At 34.3% G+C, this 15,870-nt stretch overlaps 1 protein-coding gene across 5 annotated transcripts in view; it reads left to right on the forward strand.

Moving 5' to 3' along the window:
* SENP6 (SUMO specific peptidase 6) overlaps window positions 1-15,870 on the forward strand; it is a 72,068-nt gene that overhangs the window by 42,921 nt on the left and 13,277 nt on the right. For all 5 annotated transcript variants that reach the window (XM_058835389.1, XM_058835390.1, XM_058835391.1 and 2 more), the window contains 11 exons: window positions 978-1,117; window positions 3,522-3,924; window positions 5,055-5,287; window positions 7,753-7,923; window positions 8,800-8,842; window positions 10,536-10,715; window positions 12,609-12,835; window positions 13,422-13,528; window positions 13,615-13,731; window positions 14,626-14,748; window positions 14,982-15,074. In XM_058835389.1, coding sequence (XP_058691372.1) covers window positions 978-1,117; window positions 3,522-3,924; window positions 5,055-5,287; window positions 7,753-7,923; window positions 8,800-8,842; window positions 10,536-10,715; window positions 12,609-12,835; window positions 13,422-13,528; window positions 13,615-13,731; window positions 14,626-14,748; window positions 14,982-15,074 — 1,837 coding nt within the window. The remainder of the gene's footprint in view (window positions 1-977; window positions 1,118-3,521; window positions 3,925-5,054; window positions 5,288-7,752; window positions 7,924-8,799; window positions 8,843-10,535; window positions 10,716-12,608; window positions 12,836-13,421; window positions 13,529-13,614; window positions 13,732-14,625; window positions 14,749-14,981; window positions 15,075-15,870) is intronic.

The raw sequence follows: 15,870 nt of genomic DNA on the forward strand, positions 1-15,870 counted from the left end.
GACCCGGGCAATGATTATCCCCTGTACTCAGCACTGGCGAAGGCCACACCTTCAGTGCTGTGTCCAGTGTTGGGCCCCTTCATTTGGCAAGGACATGAGCATGTCCAGAAAAGGGCAATGGAGCTGGTGAACGGTCTGAAGCACAGTTTTTATAATGAGCAGCTGAGGGAGCTGTGGTGGCATTTACCCTGGAGAAAAGGAGGCTCTGGGGAGACCTTATTGCTCTCTAGAACTACCTGAAAACATGTAACCAGGTGGGGGTCAGTCTCTTCCATGTGTTAGGTAGAAGGATGAGAGGTAAAAGCCTTATGTTGTGCCAAGGGAGGTTCAGGTTAGGAAGTAGAAAAAATATTTCACTGAAAGAGTATTTAGGCATTGGAATAAGTTGCCTATGGTGGTGACAGGGTCACCATCTCTGGAAGTGTTCAAGAGGCTTCGAGATGTGGCACTTGGGGATATGGTTGAGAGGTGATGATGGTGGTGCCAGGTTAATAGTTAACAAGATGATCTTGAAAGTCTCTTCCAGCCTTGATGATTATGTGAAATCCAGATTACACAGAACATTTCAAATTGTTCTAAATGCACTCACCAGTAATTCTGTGGTAAAGATTTTCATCAGCATAATCTAGCATCCCCTCCTATTTTTGGCAACAGACCCTCCACTTGATTTACAGTGAAGTTAGCATAGATTTGCAAATCCAAAGCCTCTTGCAAAGATATAAGATTAAAATTGTCAGTGAGCGTCTCTGCCATAGTATTACTTAAACTACATTTTTGAAGTTGCTTTGAGGAATGCTTTTTTTTTTAGTCATATGACAAATCAATCATGAGACATTTGAAACAGTGTACTTTTTTGAGGTTTCAAAATGTGTTTGTTTGGTTCAAGTTAGTATATGTAAAGAAGTAAGATGATCATTATTGTAACAGTATGTGAGTGGGTATTTCTTGTTAATGTTCTTGCATCTTTTCCCTTCTAGACAGTGTAATGGAGAATACAGACGAGTCTGAATCAGAATCTGACATTAAGAGAAAGGTGCGACAGAAAGGTCATTGCAATTCCTATCAATCTGACTTGAGTCTTTCTTCTGCTACAAAAAAATGCTTAACTCAGTCAAAGGTGGGTTATATTTTCAAACTATATAAACTCTTGTTGAACTTTAAAAGTTGTTGCATATTTTAAGAACAGACATTCAGGAGTAAAACAGATTGATGTTTTGAAAATCCTTAGAGTTTGGAGTAGGATTTACATAATTTAAAAAAATTTACAGTGATAGAGATATTTAAGTACTAATATTGCTACTGGCTATGAAATATTTCTTTCCTTATTTGAATAGACAGAAGCTACACTGAAAAGAAAAAGAATCTGTGCTCTAATTGAATGGCTAATTGGTAAACCAGAGATTGATGATTTTAATTTGCTGAAATAGAAGAATAATATATTGCTCTTTGACAGTTTTGGATTTTTTTAGTGTCATGATTTTCTGTACTCAGTAAAGAGAAAAGTACTGTAAAAGTTCAAGTACTTTTTATTAAGATGTTCACTTTTCCAGCAAAAGTAGCTCCTTAGGTATCCAAATGGCATTCTCTAGTCTAGATGCAGCCAACCAGGATGTTTTTGTCAGGAACTTGTTTGAGTATCAGATGTAAGATACTTTGGAAATTGCTGTAAAGCTCTCTGCATTTTTTATCAACTTCTCAAGCTAATATGGAAGTTTCATGATGCCCACATACAGGTCACACTGTTTGACTAATCAGAGCAAAACTTCCTGTAAGGAGATCTTGGTTTAAAAAAAAACTAAAAAAATCATAGATCTATGATTTTTATGTATGCTTAGCTTTTGTCTGAAACACCTGCTACTGCTCTTTGGCATTTCCATTGCTTATTTAGTTAATTAATATGATGTTAGTAAGGAAACTGGTTTAAAATTTTAGGCATGTGGTTGAAGTAGGGGTGTGCAATTGCTCTATACTTAAGATCCTGTAGGTACTCTTGGTGCCTTCTCTTGAATATTTTTAATGTTTGATTGAAATTCTTCAATGTGATAAGCAGTATCTTTCTAAGAACTACATCCTGTAACTGTGCTGAGGCACAACACTGGTTTTCATGTCACTTGCTATCTCATCCCATAACTCAGATTTTAAGGGTCTGTTATATTTTATACACTTGGAGTTTTTTGCTTCTGTTTCTCTACGGTATGTATAGCCTTGTTAAATTGCAGAAATTTTGTAAAAATGTATGTTCTCATTGTATGATTTTCATCTTTAAATTTGGGGTTCAAAGTTGCTTCCCACACCTGGAGAAGTCCTATTTTGGAGGCATGTCATGGCCAAGTATGAGGAGAGGTGTAAATTGTGAAAGCTGTGCTTTAAAAGTAAATTCTGAAAGTTCTTGGTGGAATATAGGTACTTGTTGCCTTCAGTAGTTCACAGTACAGTGATTATGCCATTTGAGTTCAGTGCTCTGGGAGACAATAGCATGCACTAAATTTTCGTCTCTGGAGATGTCTCATATTCACTTTGGTACTTGTTCTGTAGTTTATATGTTAGTATTGAATCCCTCAGATTTAGAAGTCCAAGTTCTACACTTGTAATGCAAGATGAAGTGGGATCTAGTAAATATGAGAAAAACAAAAGACATCTGTTTTTGCAGTGATAGGATGAATTTTCCCTTGTAGCCCCTGCTTGCTTCTTGAAAGTTTGGGGAATTCTTATTCTTCAAGTCCTATTTTCTTCTCTCTGACACATGACTCTAGAGCGATATATGTACCTTGCTTTTTCTTCATCTTCCTTTAGGAGTGAATTTTCCTCCATGCCTTGCCAGGCTGTTAGAAGATACCTTAGAAGGACAAATAAATTTGACCTACAGGGTTTCTTCAAATTCTCTCCAGCATTGCTCTATGGATCCTTAGATTACTTTACTTTTGTCTCATGGAACTGTTTTTACAGAAATGGTGTAACTGGACCATCTTGCTGATGGATAGATGTATGCACTGAACAGTATGCAAGGTTTTGTTTGCAGAAGAAATTACAAGAAGGAAAATCTGAATTATCCAACAATAATTGCTTTAAAGAAAATGCCACGAATTACATTTGTTCCTTTTAGAACATTTTTAATTTTCTTAAATGAAATAAAAAATCGAGCTGTGTTTTCATGTTTGCTTTCTCTGCTTACTGTTAATTGCTGATATAGTGTTGTTAATCTCCACTGGATATTATGAAATTTTTTTTCACCAAAAGGGTTTTCATGCATTGGAAGAGGATCCTCAGGGATGTTGTTGAAGCACCATCCCCAAAGATATTTAAAATATCCCCAAAGATATTTAAAAAAATAGGTAGATGTTGTGCCTGGGAACATGGTTTAGTGACAACAGTTCTGTGTTAATGGTTAGACTTGATGACATTAAAGGTCTTTTCCAAGCTAAGTGATTGTATGATTCATTCTGAACAGAAATTAAGTGCAAGATCTGGAAATTGTGTCTTTCGACTTAGAATTACTGATTATGTGTTTGTTTCTCCTTTAGCTTTTGGAACAGATTGATTATTCTACTGAATGCCCAAATTGTGGGAGGGCAAATGAAAATCAGACCAAATGCCGACATTGTGAAAGTGCTTCTCTAAAGGATTTGCAAAGAGTCTCCAGACAAACTGTGACATTAAGTGAATCTGTGGGACCTTTATCACGTTCTTCAATACATCAGAATTCAGCAGGGCAAAAATCTTCAGGTACAGGGTTCAGCACAAAGAAGTTTTACAGTTCTGCTGTTGGAAAAGGTCCAGCGGATATTCTACTGAGTAATGAAGTAGTAGGACATTCTATGTTACGACAGAATGGAAAAGTTGGTCTTTTAACGGGGACAAAAAATCCTAAAATTACAGGAAGCTTAAGACAGAGAGGTGCAAGACCATCTGAACTAAATGATCCAAGTAAGTACCTTTTTATGAATTCAGCCATTAGCTGTAAACCCGGAATATTGTATAGCAAAGGAACTGTTCATGCGGGTTTATGTAACTGATGTTGCATGGAATTATTTTGTGTCTGTGTTCTTGGGGAAGAGGGACAGAACTTTCAATAATTTCCTTTTCATATGCAGAGGTACACTTCAAGAAAGATGAACAGTGGGGAAAAAACAAAAATTATTTTGTGACTTTTTTTTCTTTTGTTTGTTTGCTTTTGAAAATATTTACATTGGGTATTGGAAAAAACAGTATTCTTAGCACAATTCCACCATTCATTCTCCCAAGAGGAAAGACAGAATTTGATTTTATTTTGTGTTTTCCCTCTTCTTTTTTTCTGAGCTCTTCATCTATTTAAATTTCATAATTTGTAAAATGTTAATTTCTGTGCTTTCTCTGTGTAAACTCAATAAGCAGGAAGGATGGAGTAAAGGAAAATGTTTTTGGTTCTGTGCTTAGTTTATTAGACCATGTTATCCTATTGGTTTGAATGATTTCAGTCAATTTTTCTTGTAGGTTTATAGGTTATATTACTTACTGTCAGTTCTTGACTGAACCAAGAAAAGTTCACGTCTGTCTAGAGGTGGACTAATGATACCCATTCTTTGTATAGTTAGCTATAAGAGATAAAAAACAAGGAAGAGAGTGCTTGCAACCAGATTCCAAATAAACTTTGGTAAAAGCATAATATCATGATATAATGTTTTTGGCACTGCAGGACATTTATATAAATTACTTTTGAAGTATTACTTGAAAAGAAATTTCTGTTACAGAAAAATATAGAGGTTGAGAATGTAATATTTTCTGCTTAGTTGTTTTGTCTAGTGGTGAGGAAGAGGAGGAGGAGAATAGTAGCAGCACTAGGAGCATGGAAAGCATTTCACCTTGTCCTGCAGATTCAACCTGTTCCTCCCCAGCTCCTTCTACAGGAAAGGTGGAAGCAGCATTAAAGGAAAACAATTGTGGAATAGAACAGAGAATAGGTAGTATAACAACATTACAGAAATTGCCATCACACTAGCAAGAATAGCCAAGAATGAAAAGAGAAATTTCTGTTACAGAAAAATGTAGTGGTTGAGAATGTAATATTTTCTGTTTAGTTGTTTTGTCTAGTGATGATGATGAGGACGAGAATAGTGGCAGCACTAGGAGCATGGAAAGCATTTCACCTCGTCCTGCAGATTCAGCCCGCTCCTCCCCAGCTCCTTCTACAGGAAAGGTGGAAGCAGCATTAAAGGAGAACAGTTGTGGAATAGAACAGAGAATAGGTAGTATAACAACAGATACAGAAATTGCAGTCACACTACCAAGAAAAGCAAGAATGAAAGATCAGGTACTATTTAATGCTTTGTTTAAAGAAAACAGAATCAAATAATAAATGGAATATGTAAAGGCTTGTTTTGCATTGTCAGATGTTGGCTATATATGATTGTTTTTCTTATTCAGCAGTTCATCAAGTAGTCTCTCTACTTATTAAGTCTCTCTGCATACTTAATACTGGAAACATAAGGAAATGTGTTCATTACATTTTTACAAGCATTCACAATAATTTGAATTATGCTGTTAACATAAATAACATAAATGCTTCTATGTTGAATGTTTACTCTGAGACTGGACAGGGATTCTCTGTGAAGCTCAAGGTCTTAGTTTGCAGCAGAATGTCAGTTGCCTGTTGAGATTTTATGAAGTTAAACATCAAAAGACACATTGACCCTTTAAAATTAAAATGCTTCAAGAATTGTCCCAATTAATAGCACTTATTTTAGGACTTTTGTGGATGGGGCTTGTGCTTTTTAGTTGAGTGCTGCTGTGAGAATTGCATAATCAAAGACAAAAAAATACTCCATGGGCACACCTTAAGTGTGGCCGAAGGGGACAGTTTTCATACTAGGTTAAAAGTCATCTCAATAGTGAGCCATTGAGAGGAATAAATTCCATGTGGCAATTGGTAGTGGAATAATAGTGCTGATTAAAGCAATTCTTGAGTCACTTGTCCAGTTTCACTATTGTGAGTTTGATTCAACAAGAGAATCCAATCAGATTTCCAGTTCTTTGAGTTAGAACACTGAAGTACTGATGCCAAAACCTTCTTGCTACGTTGAGATTCAGAAGCCAACATTCTAGTGCTGTAGTTGATGAAATTATGGATGTTTATAATATGTTGTATAATTAGTCACCACTATCAATATGAAGCTGTGAACCCCCAGCCTACGATAAAGCTGCGAGGCTCAAAGCTTGGATTATAAATAGTTTGTAAATTAAGTTATTCTGGCAGTAGGTGCTGAATTAATTTGAAAGCATTGCATTGTGAAGGCACTAGTGTCTGACTTCTGAAACTCTCAAAAATGTTTTTTTTTTTTGTATATCCATATGTTCCTGTTCACTAGTCTTTACAAACCACTAATACTATATGTTGGATTATTTTAGAATCCGAGCTTGCTTTTGAAAATGGGGGAAATAAAAAATTCTGCATTGATTCAATGAATCTACCAAGATATCACATTACTTTTCTTAGATACCACTGAAAATCTTTGTTCAGCTGTCTTTCAAAATAGTCATTAATTCTGCACTGAAGAGGCTACTTGAATATAGCATCATTTCAGACATTGCTGTTTTATTGTTTGTCTGCGATTTGTTTTAAGCTTTTAATAATATTTAGCCAGTCCAGCAGACAAAAAAGAAACGCTCTTTTCAACAAGAGGCCTAGGAAAACATTTTAATTACAGGGATTTAGAATCCCTACCTTCTCCAGTGTATAAAATGAAGCAAGCATCCAAAAGTATATTTTGAATTATTTCCAAGATAGACTAGTGATTTGGGACTTTGAAATAATTTTCAAGATTTAGTCTCAATAGAAACACTGAATCTCTCAGAATGTTTTTCTGTGGGAGTTTAATTGCATTTTGTAACCAAAAAGAATGTTTATTCATGAGCAGCTTTATAAAACAATATAAATACCAAAGAAAAGACTAGTGTACAGAAAATCCTTCTACAAAATAGAGCAATATAAGCTATACAACAAATAAATATATTTATCTGCTTACTATCAGCAGACTTAATTTCATTTTAATAGTTTATTTTTGTAAAATTTTTCTGTTGGTTAACAGGATACTTTATTGAGATGACGGCTTCAGTCAGCATCTAGAGACTTTTCTTGAACTGGGGCCAAATGCCACGTGGCCACTTTTCAATGTTCAGTCTTCTGACCTTGGAATCTATCCTAAAAATATCTTAGTTGCTCTGTAGAGATGCCTTTAGGAAGTTTGATTTGGCTTATTTATTTATGTTTCTTGAAGACTGTACTCTGGAAATGTAGTGATGGATGCAGTGTACTTCAAGAGTTAGTCTCCAAAAGCTTGGATTAACAAAAATTGAATGAAAAAATTAAACCACCAGCATTGTGATGGTTTTACAGCATTAGTGCTTTTTTATCTAAATAAAATGCATTAAAACTAACTTCGTTTTGCTAGACTGCATAGTGTTCCCAAAAGGTAAAAATAAATTGGTTTTGGCAATTTAGAAACACTGTTGGTGATTTGGAAATGTCAATAAAGTGTCCACCAGTGTCAGCTTAGCTTTTATTTTCTTCTTGAATGCAGCAATTTTAACATCCTCAGGTGTTACAAAAAGTCTTTTAGGAATTATCTGCCTTCTGTATATGTTTGAGGTGGATGCTCTAGTAAGTAATTCTGTTGACCAACAGAAAAGTAGCTGAAGATATAGTCATTAGTTTTAACAAGCTTGATTTAGCAATAAACCTCAGTGAGACATTCTGAAACCTTGAAAATTACTTTTCAGTTTGGGAACATTGTGTCTAACACTCCAATAAAACGTCGTAAAGTTATTTCTCAAGAGATGATAACCGAGGCTGTACCTCTAAATTATCAAAGTTCCTGTGAAAGTGTCATTCTGAACTGCCGAAGTATACGAATAGGAATGCTGCGCAGAATGGTAGTGGAACCTGTGATTGTGAGTAGCCTTGCTCTTTCATAGCTCTCTTTTCATGTTTTGATGGGTGTTACATTTTTGTATTTGAACAACGTAATGTTTTGCCTTTGTCTGGAGAACAGTAAGTTTGTCTCCAATTTCAGAGATTGTGATTTCCGAAGAACCTCAAATTACTGCTTCATTCAAATACATGCAGTCGCTCTGGTTCTTAATAGGAATACTGTGCTGCAGCACTCTCAAAAAACTTGTTTGCATGCTGGGGGAGGTTATGGGCTAGCATGCATTTGTTAAAAAAATTGAAAACAACAGCTACAAGAAAGTTGATATTGATAGGTGTGAGGAAATTCTACTTCTTTTGTCCTAGTGGTGAGTAATTCTACTTCTACAGATTTTTTTTTTTGTTGTTAGCCTTGTAAGTTACATGGAGTTTTCAAGGAGACCTTGAATGTTACTTGTATGCAGTCAGCCACATAGAATGCATACTTCTTGCTGGAGTAACCACAGAAACAGCAGAGAGATGTTACTTGTTCTCTCCACCTCTCCACAAAACACTATTGTTTGATATGCCTAAATGCTGACAGATGACATTTTCTTTTGAAGAAATAGAATTTGTGAATTTTTCAGAGTAATGTAAATGTTTCTAAAAGCTGAGTACTTCAGAGAGATCTAAAGTTTTCAGTATGACTGAAACAGACTAGAATAGAAAAGAATGTGCTTGCCTCGAGTTGTGCTAAAATGTAGATTTTGTTTTTTCTTAAAACTATAATTTTAAATATTAATTTTTAAATGTTTATTACTTAAATACTAAGTCAACTGAAATGTGTTTGCTAACAGTTTAAAGGCTTTCAGTCAATTAAATTTGCAGATGTGAAACCTTAAAATTGTGTTGTCTTTCAGTTTTGCCTGGATTATATCAAAATACGCCTAGAGAGCCAAGAAGGTGTGTACATGTTTCATTTATGTTAGTACTCAGTGTATTTATTTTGAATGAAGTAACTTTGTCAAAGGTATTAGCAAGTGAATCATAATTAAATGTTCATTCTCATTTTGTCATTTCTGTAATAAATTATAATGGGTGTCTGTAGTTAGATACGAGAAAAGAAAATGGAGAGTACAAATTTGGCCTGAACTGCCTAGTGAATTAAAACCAAAATGTTTTTGCATTATCTCTTCCTTCTACTGACAGAAAATTCACGATTTATGACATGAGTACAGCTGGGTTATTAGCTCTGCTTCATCTGATCTGATTCTTCTTGATCTAATAATTCATTTAAAGATCTATCGATAATATGTTGATTGGCAAAGGCTTTCTACCCTTTAACAAAAGTCATTAACAAAAATCAAGAGTAACCCTCCTGTAAATTGTTAGCTTTTTAACACCTTATTAATTCTTTTATTTCGGTTGTATTAAATAGACAGTAATAACCACACTGATGTTGTAGACCTTTCCTGTCTAGATCTCTCTTGATAATTTTGTCTCTAGCCCGAAAGTTGTATATTTTATATCACTGAAAGAAACAGTGACATAATTTAGAAAGGGTGAGTTACAACTCCCGCTCTGGGTCATATCTTTTCTTTTGTAGGGTTTTGTTCTGGGCCTGAAAAGCTTTGTTACCTTTTGTCAATCTTAAGTTGCATTCTTAAGATCCAGTCCTGTTGAATTTTGCTGTTGTTATTTGTAAAAGAGAACTACTGTATTTTGCAATTATTACATGCAGAAAGGTGTCTCACAACTTGTAAACGCAAGCGTAGCCTTTGCTAAGTCAAGTATTTAAGTTTATGTTACATGTAAAATACAGATGCATAGAAACTATGAGTTTTCATGCATTAAATGTATTTTTAAAAATAAAACACTGGAAGGCTTTGTGTAATTTGTAGAAATAGCTACCAAGTTTTAGTTAAAACAGCTGTGTGGTGAAATTATTTCCACAGCACCTAATTCGTCAATAGCATAAAAATGGCAACTCATTAAATGCTGTGTCTGTTGGAGCACTTAACGCTTCACTGTTTTTTTCTTTTTTTTTTTCCTTCTGTTTTTTGAGTTTTGCATGCATATCCACTTCTCTATCAAATTTTATAATTCAGTAAAAGCTGTAAAATACTCAGCATTGGCATTGGCAGCATCCAATGCAGTGTTAAAATTTTACTATGTTACTGACATTTCTTTTAGAGAATAAACTAGGAGTAGTCCTTCGTTTCCTCAGGGAATCAGATAATTTCTCTGTGTGTGTTTATGCTCTTCCTTTTAAAGTTATTTTTCATATGGGAGCTCAGTCAAAGATAAATGTGCAAAGAAAATTTTACAAACTTATTGTAAAATGTGTTGTAGCAATAGTTGCAAATTTAAGTCACTGGAAATTATGGGGGTTGTTTTCTGTGGAATGAAAAGTAAAGTTGCTGGGCGGAAAACAGTTCGTTTCTGATGTCTTTCTTGACAGATGACATTGGAATTTAGTCTATCTTTTAAGATATGAAAAGCCATCACTTCTTGCATGTGTGTTAATTTCAAAGTTTTAAAAACTTCTAAGAAATTTAGAGAGCACATGGTGATTACTTTTTAAAATCAAGAGGGAAATTGTAAAGGAAACTTAGAGGTTTTTATTATATTTCAATATGTCATTATTTTCTCATAGAATCAGAAAGTGATATCAGAGAGATTAACCTGAAAACTTCAGAGCTTACTAAATGTGAATGGTGTAGTGTCCGAAAATTGCCAGTAGTTTTCCTACAAACAGTACCTTCAACCTGTAGCAGTCTGAGAGAGCAGCTGAAAATGAGTAAAGACAATGTCTGGTACGAATGTAAAGGAGACAGTAAGTAAAACAATTTTAGTCTACTATTCACTTCAAATTGTATTTTCATGTTTTGGGTCATGAATGAGTGCATTAAGACTAAAAGGGTCATCACTAGCTGGGGTAGGTGTAGTGTTTTTTCAGACACTATTATCATCCCAGGCTGAGAAAAGGTACAGTTCAGAGCAGCTGGGTATTCTTTTTGCAGAAACATGCTAGTTACAACACTTAATCAATTTAGTATCATTTTTTTTCCCTAATATTTGTACCTAATGAAAGCAAGTTTGTTTGGTTAGCTTTTGTATACAAGCTGTTACATTTATATGGCAGCTTTTGTAATACTTCTGCCTTCTGTGCTATACTGCTGACAGGCTTTAGCTTTAGTAGAAACTATTATATAGGTTGCCGTGGGGTTTTTCCCTCCAACATACTTCTCATGATGTTGTGAGATAGACAAGTATTTGCTTGGAGAATATGTGGATTATCTTCATGTATGTTAAGATTAATACAATTTCTACATCATTTTCAAGGTCATAGCATCTTAACAGGTACACCTATTAAATGTAACATTGAGTCCTCTTTCTCTTCAATAGGCTTTTCTTCAGGTTAAATTTGGTGGTTATTTGTACTTACACACGGTTTTGTACATATATAAATGCATTCAAATGGAGGAAGAATGCTTTCAATAATCTCAAGGTTGAGTGCTCTCATAATACTATATAATAGTCTCATCCATGTCCTGTAAGAAGTATGAGCTGTAAGTAGTTTTAGAGTTACAGAAGTTATTGGAGAGCATGCAGGGGACCTGGACACAATTCTGGGAGCAGGAATCAGACCCCAGGTGGACACAGGTGTTCACCAAAAAGGAAAAAGCTTCCCAAGTTGTCTGTGTGAGAAGTTCCTCTCTTGGCATGGCTCTCAGCAGTGAAGCTGCTCTTCTCCTTGAGGCTGGGGCACCGAGAGTTTTACATCCAACTGCTTTATTGCATTTGATATGCAGGAGCATTTTGTGATAACACAGTTGCTCTCTGCTTTGTAAGCAATGAAATTAATTTTAGCCTGTATCCAGAGCTATATAAGCAATTGCGTGTAGATACCTAGCTCCCAAAACAGGAACACCCAAAAGCCAGTTAGACATCTAAATTCTGTGTGTAGTGAATTGGGAATTATGCTGCTCAAGAGTTATTTTTCACAAGAGTTAGCATGCTGGGTTAAGAATGACCAAAGGGAAATGGTTATGCTTGTGTCTGAAATGCCTCTTACAGGAAAACAGGTTCTGGCAGCTCTGTGTTAGGCAGTGACGTGAGATTGGGATTTGCAGCCTGAATTCTATTCCTTTTTCTGGCTGTGTAAAATAATTCCTTTCAATGAAACTTACTGCTTTTTGATTTTCCAGATCATATAAGTGGAAGATACTTATATAACAGCTGATTAATCTGAATAATTCTCTCCAACTTCTTCAAAAACAGTGGTGTTTTATAGCATAACCTTCTAGGATCAGAGAGGAAATTGTGCTGAATATACACATTTTTGAAATTGTAGTGAAATGATAGGCTAGGAACTCCAGGAAGAAAAGGAGAAAGTATTAGTTACAAAGTCTTACTCTCAGTAAACAAAGATGTTATCTCAAAATATGTTTTGGCTTTGCATTAGTGTCATTTAAAAATTTGTCAGATGTAGTACTTAACATTTCATCATTAAGGTAGAAGTTGAAGGCACTCTTAGTAAATTCAGATAAGAAAGGTTCACCATTTAGTCTTGTCTGTCTACTCACATCTGTATTACTGCTTGCATACATTATCCGCAGTGTGTACTCATGTTGGCCTAAAACTCCATGAAATCTGTTTATAATTGCAACATGCTTTATTTTATTTTATTCCTAAATGAATAATTTTCTCTTTGCTTTTTTTGCAGGTCAGGAAGAACAATACATAATTTTGATTTTTGAAACTGGTCTTGATCCTCATGCAAATTCAATATTTGAAAAAATAATTATGGACATTGGTATTAGAAATAATATTTCTGACTTCTTTGTGAAAATTTCCTTTGAAGAAGCCAATGCCAGGCTTGTTGCATTTACTAAGTGCTTGGAGGACAATTCCAAAGGAAGCCCATCTCACAGAGAAAGCAAACTAAAAAATGTAATTATGTTTTTGTTTTAGAACTAAGTCATTATATTATGTGGGTTACAAATACACTAAGGATGGTGTGTTAGCCAAAAAAAGTTCCATCACCTTTTTCTGGCTTTTATATGAAAATTCGCAGACTGGTCCATGGTGGATTATGAAACTCTGGGAAATAGTCTGTGCATTCACAGTGCTTTTTAGGGTGTTTAGTTGGATAGTAAACTTATACAATGGCCCACAAGTTGTGTTGTTATTTAAATATTATTAAGGGATGAGATATCTTTACTATAATCAGACAACACACTTTTTTCTAACTGGTAAAATATGGTATTTCAAACAAGAAATTAAATTGTACTGTTGTATTAATGAAATTAATGTTTTCATTAAACAAACTACTTTTAAGGAATTAGAAAGTTTTACAATTCTGCAAGAAATGGGCAAAGACCTAAGTCAGATGGATGAGGTAGGAAAGTTAATAACCCACAGACTTGAAGTCCTCAAAAAAACCAGATATTACACTGCTGAACTTCACTAAGTTTTATTACCATTTCGGTAAAGTTGGGCACAGTATGCAAATTAATATTGACTCTATTCTCTTAAGGTTGCTTCTGAGTCCAAAATGCAGCAGCGAAATAAACAGTTACCGTTTTTTGATGATGATGAAGAAATTGGCGAACCACATACAGTATTTATTGGTCCTATAGAAAAGTAAGATATTTATCTTTGCCCTGTAATAGTTCTCTGAGGGGTTTTTGGCATTTCATATTTCTTATTGAATGTATTTTTCTTCTCAGGTTGATAGTTTATCCACCTTCTCCAGCTAAAGGTGGTATTTCTGTGACCAACGAAGACCTCCATTGTCTAAATGAAGGAGAATTTTTAAATGATGTTATTATTGATTTTTATTTAAAGTAAGTTTTATTTCACATCAGTTTTTAGTCGTCTTTTACTTTGAAACTTGAAAAGTTCTGACATTAAAAATTCATAGGTCAGTTGATAACACTTGGTCTCCAACTATATATAGCTGTAATTTTAAAGGTTGTTTTGTGATCTTGCAAGAAAGTTTGGTTCTTCTTCTATCCTCCTTGACAGTGACATTGTTCCAACCTGGTAAGGGTTCTTTGAACTTTTTAACATCTCAAGAGCAAATTTAACTAAAAAAAAAAAAAAAATAGCTTTTTGAAGTTTAGTTGTTCTTTCCAGAGTATCTGTGTTTCCTGGAATTTAATTTGTTTTGATTAACATAATACATAAGTTAATTTTATGCTGTCACTGATGCTGCAGATGTTAGAAGTGTGTTAAATTGTTAATAAACATGCTGCTGGTTTTATGCTATAAGGTAGCATATTAGTATATATTTTTAAAAATAGTATATTTTTCAGTCAATTAACATATTTTAGAAGTAAAAATAAAACTAGTGTGTCACTCTTGAGATTGTTCGGAGACCTGATTGCTCACATACAAAGTACATGTCTCTTAGATAGTTTTTTATGTAACAAAAACTCCTTGAACATTTGTTTTCCTGCCGTGAAACAAAAATAAATACAAGAGCAGCAGAACAGCTTGTTGATTAAGCAGAAAAATAATACTCTGAAATATTAATGCCTTGAACTATTTACATAAATTTTGCATTAACTAGTTCCTGTGGATAGTCAGCTCCAAATAGCTATTCTGTGAGAAGCTGCTACAATTTGGTGGGGAGCACCTGTTAGCAGTCCTTTTTACTTAGGTGCTGAGTACTTTGACTTAAAACCTCCATTAATTTTTCTTTCTTTTCTTTTTTTTTTTTGTTTTTAACTAATTAGGTATTTGGTACTTGAAAAGCTGAAAAAAGAAGATGCTGATAGAATACATGTGTTCAGTTCATTCTTCTATAAACGCCTTAATCAAAGAGAAAGAAGAAATATTCATGAAACTTCAAACCTTTCGTAAGTCTGTTGATAAGTCAGTTTAACATAGAGATAAGTGCAGTGCAGACTCTTAAAAACAGATGCTTTACAGAGAGAAATATCAACAGAACTCTAGGAAATATCCAGACCTGTAGCAGACATAGAATATCCCTTGAAAATCTTAACAAGCTGTTAAGGTGAACATATCTGGAAAATACTCCCTCAAATAAAATAAGCCGCCCTACAAATTGTTTGTTGGTTTCTTCTTGCAGAATACAACAAAAGCGACATGGGCGAGTAAAAACGTGGACACGGCATGTTGATATTTTTGAGAAAGACTTCATTTTTGTTCCTCTTAATGAAGCGTAAGTGAACATACCTTTTTATCACATTTGGTAAAGGCTTAAGCTTCATAATTCTGAAATTGAAAGTTACATTATAATTAGAACTGAAGTTAAAAATTACGAGAATAAACATCTTTTTCCAGGTGAGAAAAATTAAATTGTTATGTAAGACATTTAAATGTTGTAGTGTAAGAATTATCAGATAGTATAAAGACATCAAAAATTAACTTCTGAGTACTTTTCTAGGCTTTACCTCAATCTCTTGCATTCTTTCTTCTAAGGTTTTGACATGGATAACTTTTGGATTTATCTTTTTTAGTCCTTTCTAATGAGATCTCTCTGGTATAGATGAGATCTTCTTTTACATCATCTTTAGTTACAGTAAATGGGTATTGAAAGAAAGCTTAACTGAAAATCACTACTGCCTTGAGAACTTTATTCTTTATCTCCCTTTGTCCTCCTGTTTGTTAAGGGTCAGGAAGCAGACCATTAGCTTCTAATGGTTGCTACGGAATTCAATAATGCTTGCTTTCCTTAAGATCAGAGCAATTTGTCACAAACACATTTCTGTAATTCACAGAAGTGATCTAAACAGTTCTTAAGCCAAAATATTTATGAAAGTTAAAATACTCTATTTTAAATGTATGCAATAAAAACAAAATAACAGATAGACAGGAATTTTCTGATGGACAGCTCGTAGGCATACCTAGCTGATACTTCAAAAATTAAAAAATATATTTCTTTAATAAAAACTGATTTATCTAAGTACTGTGTCATTGTACAGTGGAAGGCAAATTTCTAAATCTTCTCATTTTCC

The sequence above is a fragment of the Poecile atricapillus genome, chromosome 3 (assembly GCF_030490865.1).
Source record: "Poecile atricapillus isolate bPoeAtr1 chromosome 3, bPoeAtr1.hap1, whole genome shotgun sequence".
Lineage (NCBI taxonomy): Eukaryota > Metazoa > Chordata > Aves > Passeriformes > Paridae > Poecile > Poecile atricapillus.